The sequence below is a fragment of the Tarenaya hassleriana genome, unplaced genomic scaffold (genome assembly GCF_000463585.1).
Source record: "Tarenaya hassleriana unplaced genomic scaffold, ASM46358v1 Cleome47, whole genome shotgun sequence".
In the NCBI taxonomy this organism is placed as follows: domain Eukaryota; kingdom Viridiplantae; phylum Streptophyta; class Magnoliopsida; order Brassicales; family Cleomaceae; genus Tarenaya; species Tarenaya hassleriana.
In genome coordinates this window covers 242,615-251,901 of record NW_010967396.1, presented here as the reverse complement: position 1 = coordinate 251,901, position 9,287 = coordinate 242,615, and the positions used below count along the sequence as shown (strand labels likewise).

Sequence of the window (9,287 nt, the reverse complement as noted above, 5' to 3'; positions counted from 1 at the left end):
AGAATAACCAACCTTGTTTTGATAGAAGTTAAAGTATAATTTTTTTTACTGAAATTGGATGAAGAATTTCTGTCTGAAAGACAAAACAGAAACGGTAGAAATTAGATACCGTCAGGGAAAAAAATCCAAGTTTATGTTTTCAGTTGGAAAACAAAAGTTTTATATATATATATATATATATACTCTGTCTTATCAAATCATGAAAATTATATATAATACAAATGTAGAAGAATATAATAAAAATAATGGCGTCAAGAGAGGAAGGAGATTGAGTATGGTTTACGCAACAACAAAAAAATGGTCGTCTTCTTCATCTTCCACGCACCCTTATAAAGATCCCTCCCTTGTTTCCCTCTCCCTACACCACTCTCTCTCTCTCTCTCTCTCTCTCTCTCTCTCTCTCTCTCTCTCTGTGCAATGTCACTTTGCTCTGTTTCCGTCTGATTCACCGGTTTGAGGATCTGGGTTTTCACCGGAATTCGAATTTCTCTCGGTTTCCTTTCTTCTAGGTTCTTCTTATTCATCTGTAATTGACACATGGAGAAGCTCAATTTCGTGAAGAACGGTGTTCTGAGACTGCCTCCTGGATTCCGATTTCACCCAACGGACGAAGAACTCGTGGTTCAGTACCTGAAGAGGAAGGTCCTCTCCTGCCCCTTGCCTGCTTCGATCATCCCCGAAGTCGATGTTTGCAGAGCCGATCCATGGGATTTACCTGGTGAGCTTGAAAAATTGCCCCCCTCAAAATTGAAAATGCTCGCTCATTCATAGCACGGCGAATGCCTGTTTTTTTCTGGAGATTTGAGTTCTGATTCGAAATGGGTTCTTCGATTTTCGCGATTTCCTCGCAGGAGATTCAGAGCAGGAGAGGTACTTCTTCAGCACGCGAGAGGCGAAATACCCGAACGGGAACAGATCGAATCGGGCAACCGGGTCGGGTTACTGGAAAGCCACCGGAATCGACAAACGTGTCGTGGCGGCGAGGGGAAACACGGTGGTGGGATTGAAGAAAACCCTAGTTTTCTACAGAGGAAAGCCTCCTCACGGATCTCGAACCGATTGGATCATGCACGAGTATCGCCTCTCCTCGTCTCCTCCGGTAAACACAAATCTCCACCCCCTAATCGCGTTTAAGCTAATTAATCAGGCTCTTAACCTCGCGAGTTTATGGATTTGTGCAGAGTTCACCGTCTCCGGAGGAGAACTGGGTTCTCTGCCGCATATTCCTGAAGAAGAGAAGCAGCGGCAAGAGCGAAGACGACGTCGTTCCATGCAGCAACGGCGAGGGTAATAGCCAGATTAGCTTGGATAATGTGATTAGCAGCAGTAATGACGGCGATAATCAAAGTGGTTGTCGGAAGAAATCGAGGCCTGTGCTGATCGATTTCATGAGGAAAGAACGGTCGGCTGATATGAATTTGGCGCCGAATTCGCCGTCGGGTTCGAGCGGAGTCACGACGGAGGTTTCTTCCGACGAATCTGACGGCGTCGACCAGAGCAGTTGTTGCAATAGTTTCCCATATTTCAGAAGAAAACTCTAAAATTAATTAATGTTTTAACAATTATAATAATAATAATAATAATTTATAATATGATCTCTCTCTCTCTCGATTTAAGGAAGGGGAAAAAGTATCTGTGTTTTTGGGTTTGTTTTATATTTTGGGAAATAGTTGAAATTTATCAGAATAATTAACCGCTTGATTCAGGAAAAAAAAAGCCCAACCTAAAAGGTTCCCATAATCTAATTGTATAATATAAAAATTATTCATTTTGCATTATATATACTATATACATATATGTATGTATATCTATGCATGAGAGGTATCACCATGATGATGATGATGATGATGATGATGGATGACAGCAGGTGGGAGACCCTTTTGTCAAAAGTGTACAAAACGTAATTCGAATAATGGGTGATTAATTATGTCAAAAAGGTCAATAATTATTTGGTGGATGCAACACAAAATCTGTAATTTGAAAATTTTACTACAAACTTCAAAAGTTTTTTTCTGCATAAATATATATTTTTTTTTGTTGACATTATGATATTACGATAAGGTCCCCACAACTCAGAAAGCAACGTTATGGATCGAATTTACGTAACCATCTTGTCCATTTTCTTGTAAACTTGTCTCTTGGAGACATCTATTGGTTACAATTATTTTGTATTATTTTAAACCTCTAGATGGTGAAAAATAGGCTTCTATTCCACAATTATAGAGTTAACAATATTGCTATTTATAATTTTGGTGCCATTCAAATCACTCATATATATCATTTTGTTTGTTGTATAAATGATACAAAGGTTATATCATATGCCAAATCGAAATTACTGAACAAAATTGAATTTGAAATACATTTTTTTTTACAAACGGATAAAAAGTGGAAAAAAATTGATAGAAAGATGGAAACTTTTTTATATAAAGGGGGAGAGTGAAAGAACAAGAATAAGAACGTTCACAACAAGTAGAAAGATCACTTACGTCAAGAACTAAATTCCATGCAGATGCATAATATCTTCCAACAGTATCATCTCTCTCTCTCTCTCTCTCTCTCTCTCTCTCTCTCTCTCTCTCTCTCTCTCTCTCGTTTAGATTCTTGAGGTTGAACCAGATTCCATTCCAAGCTTCACCACGACTCAAAATTCCAGGGAATGGAATAATCAGATGGAACCGAAACGAATAATACATAACTGTAATTTAATTGAATATGACAAAACGATTATAATTTTTCTAAATTTGAAAAACTAAATCCGAATCGAATAAAAAAATAACTGAAAAAATCAAACAAAAATCGAATCGTTAGAATTTTTTATAAGGGAACCCAAATATAACCGAATCGAATCTCAATTGAAACTCCGAATGAAATGATCACCCCCTATCTATGAAGACAAAAAAAAAACAAAAATCCATTGTCCGATGAATTGGTCTGTTTCAGCAGCATCTGTTAGTGTTGTCTTAATCAAATCATAACACCACACGAAACTACAAATGTTAGGTAATGGATGTTCATAGGGAGACATAACCCTACCTAAACCTTGAATTTATATGACTTGCTGAATTCAATTACATTATTATAAAAACAACCATAAAAAAGCAAAATAAAAAATAAAAAAATTCAAGTACATCTATATTTATATGCCTAACCTATTATTATTCCTGTTTTTTTTCCGCCTTAAGTATTTGCATAAATATTAGTATAACTTATTTATTAAAATATTAGCCCTTTGAAAAATTTTGTCTAGAGAACACCGTTTTTAATTCATATTAGTTTATTATTGTTGTAAAAACTTGAACTTGTTATAAATTACTCTAATAATTATTATAAATGGGTCGATTTTAGATTTGCAAATTAAACATAATCTATTCTTCAAATTGACTTGATAACATGAACAAAGAACATTTGATGTTTTGCTAGTTTTATCTAGTGATTTCATAGGTATATACACTAATACACGCTTGGAAAAGTACACTCTATTTGTCAAACAACATTTTAATCAAAATTGATATATATATATATATATATATATATATATATATATATATAGCAAAAATGTAGAGTTCATTCAGATGAGTTTTTATAATTCGATTTCACTGGTGGGAAAAGGGGACACAATTAATTGAGTGACTAAAGACTGACTCCAGATCTAGAGATTAAGTGGGTCAAAGGTCTAATGAACTTCTTGGTTATAAAAAAAATCACAACTATATATATGTATATGTGTGTATATATATATTCAAAAATGGGCAGACAACACAATAGTGGTAGACACATAGTCGTGGTTTCTTACACTTGCAAGCAATCTGAATCATCTTAGTGACCGTCGATTGGGTCAAATATAAAAATTAACTATAATGATCGATCATGTAGTTAAGGTTCTCTTGTGTTCCGTATGTCACAAGGAAAAGCAAAATAATATTTAGAAAACATTTTTGATTAATTTGTAATCGTCTTACGACATTAATGAATGGATTAATTGTCCAAATGTTTTGTCTTGTTTTCTCCCCAATTTTGCTTCTTTTGACTCGGATTATATATATATATACTACAATATAATTAAGAGTGGTCATGTACAATTATTTATTGTATTAATAAAAGATTGAATTTGATTTAAATAGACTAACGTAACTTCATCTACACGTATCTTGCATGCAGTGACGGCTTACTTATCATAGATTTGCGTTTGCTTTTCCTATATGTCTATCATTCTATATTATAAGTTCACTACAAAAAAACCTGCATATAGCGACGGAATTTGCGACGGAATTTGCGACGGAAATTTCCGTCGCACAGGAAATTACGACGGAATGTGACGATTTTACGACAGAACGTGGAAAAAAATTATCCGTCGCAAACAGTCGCAAAATCCGTCGCAATTTGCTACGGTTTGCGACGGATAATTCTGTCACAACAAAGAAATAGATGATTTGCGACGGAAAATAAAAATTGCGACGGATTGCGACAGAATATTCCGTCGCAATTTGCGACGGAATTATCCGTCACTTTCCGTCGCAAAACGCAGATTTTTTCCGTCGCAAAAATGCGACGGATTAACGACCGTTATACGTTTGCGACAGCGCTATACCGACGGAAATAAATCCGTCGCATTCCGTCGCAAATTCTTAATTGCGACGGATTTCCTTTATATTTGCGACGGATTTTTCCGTCGGTATATAACTATTTTCTTGTAGTGGTTGAAGTTAGAAACTAATAATAATAATAATAATAATAATAAATGGTGATAATAATATAGTAACCGTTAAGGTGGACAAAATATCCGAAAAAACCTAATCGATCCGTTATTCGATTCGTATCCGAACCAAAAATTCGGATATGCGGAGTTTACGGATCGGATACGGATATTTATTTTGAGATATTTGTCGGATAAAAATATCAAAATCGAATTACCCGACATATCTGATCCGTACTTTGTAATAATATTATTAAATATAAAAATAATTTGATATAAATATTTAAAATACTTAATATTTATACGTTTTTAAAGAAATTCAAGAAATATTTTATAGATATTGAAGTTTACAATGTTTAATCTTTTGAATATTAAGATTTATTATGTTTAATATTTTAAATTTTGAATTTTGAATATATTTGTATATGATAAATTATGATTGAATTTGTATTTGAATTGATTTGGAATGTTCAAATTATGAATTTTAAATTATGAATATCGTTTATATTAAATAGTTTATACATTATATTTGCGTTAGGGTTTATTATTTAATTTAAATTTAAATTTTTATAATGTTATAGATCGGATACGGATATTCGTAAATATCCGTGATTTTTATGGATATCCGAAATTACGGATATCCGAAAATTACATATCAGATATGGATAACAAAATCGAATATTTGTGCGGATCAGATATAGATATCTCAAAATCTCGAATATTTGATCCGTGTCCACCACTAATAATCATAGCATCAGCTAATAATCATAGCATCAGGGTTCATATTTTATTATAAGAAGAACCCTAAGCTCGTGAATTATATATATTATATATATATATATATATATATATATGGGGTCATTGGAATTAATATAGACAAAAGACATGCAACAAGATGCTAAATATCAATGATCAACATTTAATAACAAAAGAATTAATAACATACAAGATAAAATTTTATCCGATCTATCTTTATTTTTCTTTGAATTGAATATGGGATCAATTTACTGTAACGGACAATACACACACAAAAAGAGAGATTAAAAAACTGCGGTAGAAGCTAATTACAGAGCGATATATATATATTAACATGAGAGAAGACATTAGGTACAAGGTTTGGTTCACATCACGTTTCTAGTAATGCGTATTAGTTGCGAATTAAGAGTTTTAACACTGTGTCCCAATGGATTAGATACGAACAAACATTAGAGTTCTTCACGTCACTAGTTTTTCCCTAATTACACAAATCCCGTTTTCTTATCAAATTTAACATATAACAATATCAGCCGTCCTTAACATTTTCTCTTACCATATTTAATTTTTTTTTAAATCGAAGAAAAAAACAACAAAAGGAGATGTGATGGAAAGTGCTGTCCAAAGCTGACTCGTGTGGTTGTTTGGGTTTCTTTTTACGATTTCTGAAGATAAATGTGGACAATGAGACGTGGTATACACCCACTCATTCACAATCATTCAATACGCACACGGATATATATGTATATATATGTGTGTATATATATACATGTTATAAGGTTATGTGTCACCTCCCAAAGACCAATTTCAATAAATATACATATTTGATTACAGATTTCTAAACTTTCGATTGATCAACAGAGCATAAAAATCTGAAACCCTTTCTTTTCTATCAAAACAATATATCACCATCACAATCATCATCGTCACCATCATCATTCATCAAAAAGCTATGAATCTCTGATATGATATAAACAAAGACATGCTGCCTAAACTACAAGCAAAACGAGAGATGACTTCATTACCTTATATATGCAAACTAAAACAATATGGAGAAATGAACAAGACTTTGAGGGAAAAGTAAACAAAAACATCGACATGCCAATGTCTATTCCGTAAATTTCAACAGACAGAAAATACAAAGGCCGGACAAAACCGGCAAAAGGTCACAACTTGCAAGCAAAACTCGAAATGGGTATTGATTTTTCTCAAAAGTTGCGTGTAAAGAAGCAAAACCCCCCGGAGAGGGGGTGGCTTGAGGATCAGCTTCAACTTTCTCAGACATAAATGACAAATCATAAAAAAAGAGAGAGAGAGACTCATAAGGGCAGTAACACTCACATGTTTTTGACTGATTTCTTGATGATGGTGGTCCTCCTCCTCTCTGTAACTGCAAAAGATTCAACCAATATACAAAATATGGACCCCAACCCAGGATTCAGTTTTATCTTTCCTTAAGTGGACCTTTCAGGCTTTTAGAGACTATTCCCAAGAAAAGTCTACAAAACCCACAAAAAAAAATTCAACTAATAAGCATCCAGATGATGTAACAATGGTCCCCAAACCCTAATAGAGCACTTCAAGGTCCGAAGAGGCAACTCTATACCAATCTTCTTTGTTTCCAAGGCCAAGCAACTGTGAGAAACTGTAATGACAATAAGACTTGACATTAACTACCAGACAAGGTCACATGAAAGACACAGTTCACGCCTGTAAGTGTCTCTTTTTCCACTTTGGCACGCAACTCCACCTTATCAGCTATCAAAAACTTATTCACTTGCAAGGGATCTCCCCAACTAGTGTTGCCAAAATCAAGAGTATTGTAATTTAGTTGAGCTAGGAAACAACGGGAAGTCAATTATAATCCCCGATGATGATGATACAAGGATGAAGTAACAAACATGTCAGAAGCTCTTCCAGAGTATTCATGGATTTACTCCTGTCTATTGGCCTAATTGCTAGAACTTGCTGTACTGCCAGCAGCAGCAGCAGCAGCAGCAGAGTCCGACGATTTTGAAGGAGACTCCGAGCATGCCCTTAGAACAGCCTCATTCTGCAATCGAGTAACAAAATGTTAAAAAAAATAAAACTTTAAAACATCACCACCCCATTGCATAGCAGGATTACTACTATGTTATGTTCAAATACACTGAAAATTGCCACAAGTTAATAGATAGATCACATGCTTCGACTGGATGTACCAACACCAAATACGGAAAAAGGAAGCAAAAAAGAAGTGAACTTTTGCTGGTTGATAGATTCACAAGCTTCAATTACGATAAGTTTGAACTTTTGCAGCAGCAAAGTTGCTATTTCCTATTTCAAGAACCGTGGAAAGAGAAATAAGCGGGAATTTTGACTATTGAGAAGCGTTTATAGCACAAAGACTATCTACTAACAACAACTTAAGCTACAAGATCAAACCATAATGAAAGATGAATGAAGAGGTAACTATAATCTACATAGTAAGCCCAAGCATAACAGTGGAAAGAGATAAATAATCACTTTTTCGTCCTAATCCTCCGTTAAAACTCCCATTGAAGTGAGATTTTTGAACTTTCAAGTACTTTACACATGATACATAGCGTTCAAAGCACCAAACATAATAACATTAGCTAACTGAACTTATCAGCGTAATATATACATATAGCTCGAGTAGCCTGGTAAGAAAGGTTGATTCCAGTCAGCATTGGCTCTCTCAAAACGGTGAACTTATGGTCTGGATACTATCATGAAAATCAAAATCCCAGAATGATTCCGTGAAGATGACAGCCATGCGACGAATCGAAAATTGGACATTGGGCTTTGCAAATGAGGATTCTTACACAGAGAACAGTCCCAATAACTGGAAACCCATCTCAGTAAAGAGATGCAATTTTAGAGAAAAAGAAGCAAATCCATCCGACTCGTGTAAATACCGTCGAAGAAACGACATAGAAACCTAAAACCCTAAAACACAACGCATTCGCCCCATAATCGGAAATCCATCTGGGGGGGGGGGAATGAGACGCAATTTCAGACAAGCAGAAGCAATTCAATCCCATTCGTCAATGCCGTCGATGAAACGACTTAGAAACCCTAAACCCTAAAACAGGCGATAGAGAAAGGGAGGAGGAAGCACCTGCCAAACGCGGCGAAGGCGGGTTTTGGCGTTGGCTTTACGGGTGGAAGTCAGCTTGATTCTCTTCCAAACAAGACCTCCAGAGTCGTGCTTCTTCACTATCTCCATCACCCTGCTTCCCCAGAACGCCCCCATCCCTCCTGCCATGGCTGCTGACCACCAATCTGTGAAACAAGGTCTAGAAATTTATATCGATATTGGGCCTTCTTCAGGCCCAATTTATAGTTAGTGGGCCGGATTTGAAACCCACCACTTTCAAGTTGTTTAGGGTGGTGGATTTCGTGTTATAAATAAATGGTGGTTACTGTTCAGCCATACTGTTTACTGTTCATAAATAGGTGTAGATAAACAATAATTTCGAATTTTTTATAAATAAGTCATTTCACTTCTTCATTTGTACACAATTCCAAAAAAGAAAAATTAGTGAAATCTTGTTCCCAAATCTCTCAAACGATCGATTTCGGTTTTTAGTTAACGATTTGATTCCCGAGTCTTCTATATTTCTTCGTTTTTCACAATAATCATATCTTTGTTATCAATTTTTTTTTTAATGTTTTTTAAATGGCATGAGAAAGTGGGATAGTAAATATTATTTATAGCACACAGCTGGATTCATGATCAAGTTTAGACATAGATCCTACATGCACAAGTTATATCGTGAATTCTTTTTTATTTTATTTTATTATATATATATATATATATATATATATATATTATATT

General features: G+C 34.7%; 2 protein-coding genes across 2 annotated transcripts; one reads left to right on the top strand and one right to left on the bottom strand.

The window, feature by feature from the left end:
* Positions 1–267: 267 nt before the first annotated feature.
* Positions 268–1,595, top strand: LOC104825480 (NAC domain-containing protein 83). Its single transcript, XM_010557808.2, has 3 exons — positions 268–718; positions 852–1,099; positions 1,182–1,595. Exons 1-3 carry the CDS (start codon positions 538–540, stop codon positions 1,539–1,541), a joined length of 789 nt encoding a protein of 262 aa, XP_010556110.1. The 5' UTR covers positions 268–537; the 3' UTR covers positions 1,542–1,595.
* A 5,502-nt stretch (positions 1,596–7,097) lies between these two features.
* Positions 7,098–8,733, bottom strand: LOC104825479. Its single transcript, XM_010557807.2, has 2 exons — positions 8,568–8,733; positions 7,098–7,499 (listed from the first exon to the last, which is right to left on the bottom strand). The coding sequence occupies exons 1-2, from the start codon at positions 8,712–8,714 to the stop codon at positions 7,398–7,400; spliced, it is 249 nt and encodes an 82-aa protein (XP_010556109.1). The 5' UTR covers positions 8,715–8,733; the 3' UTR covers positions 7,098–7,397.
* Positions 8,734–9,287: the final 554 nt, after the last annotated feature.

Excerpts from the sequence above, each read along its gene's own strand:
- LOC104825480 (XM_010557808.2), top strand. The coding sequence starts at position 538 with ATGGAGAAGCTCAATTTCGTGAAGAACGGTGTTCTGAGACTGCCTCCT. Across the intron at positions 719-851 it reads CGATCCATGGGATTTACCTG|GAGATTCAGAGCAGGAGAGG; the intron begins GTGAGCTTGAAA and ends ATTTCCTCGCAG. Across the intron at positions 1,100-1,181 it reads GCCTCTCCTCGTCTCCTCCG|AGTTCACCGTCTCCGGAGGA; the intron begins GTAAACACAAAT and ends GGATTTGTGCAG.
- LOC104825479 (XM_010557807.2), bottom strand. The coding sequence starts at position 8,714 with ATGGCAGGAGGGATGGGGGCGTTCTGGGGAAGCAGGGTGATGGAGATA. Across the intron at positions 7,500-8,567 it reads GCCTTCGCCGCGTTTGGCAG|AATGAGGCTGTTCTAAGGGC; the intron begins GTGCTTCCTCCT and ends ACTCGATTGCAG.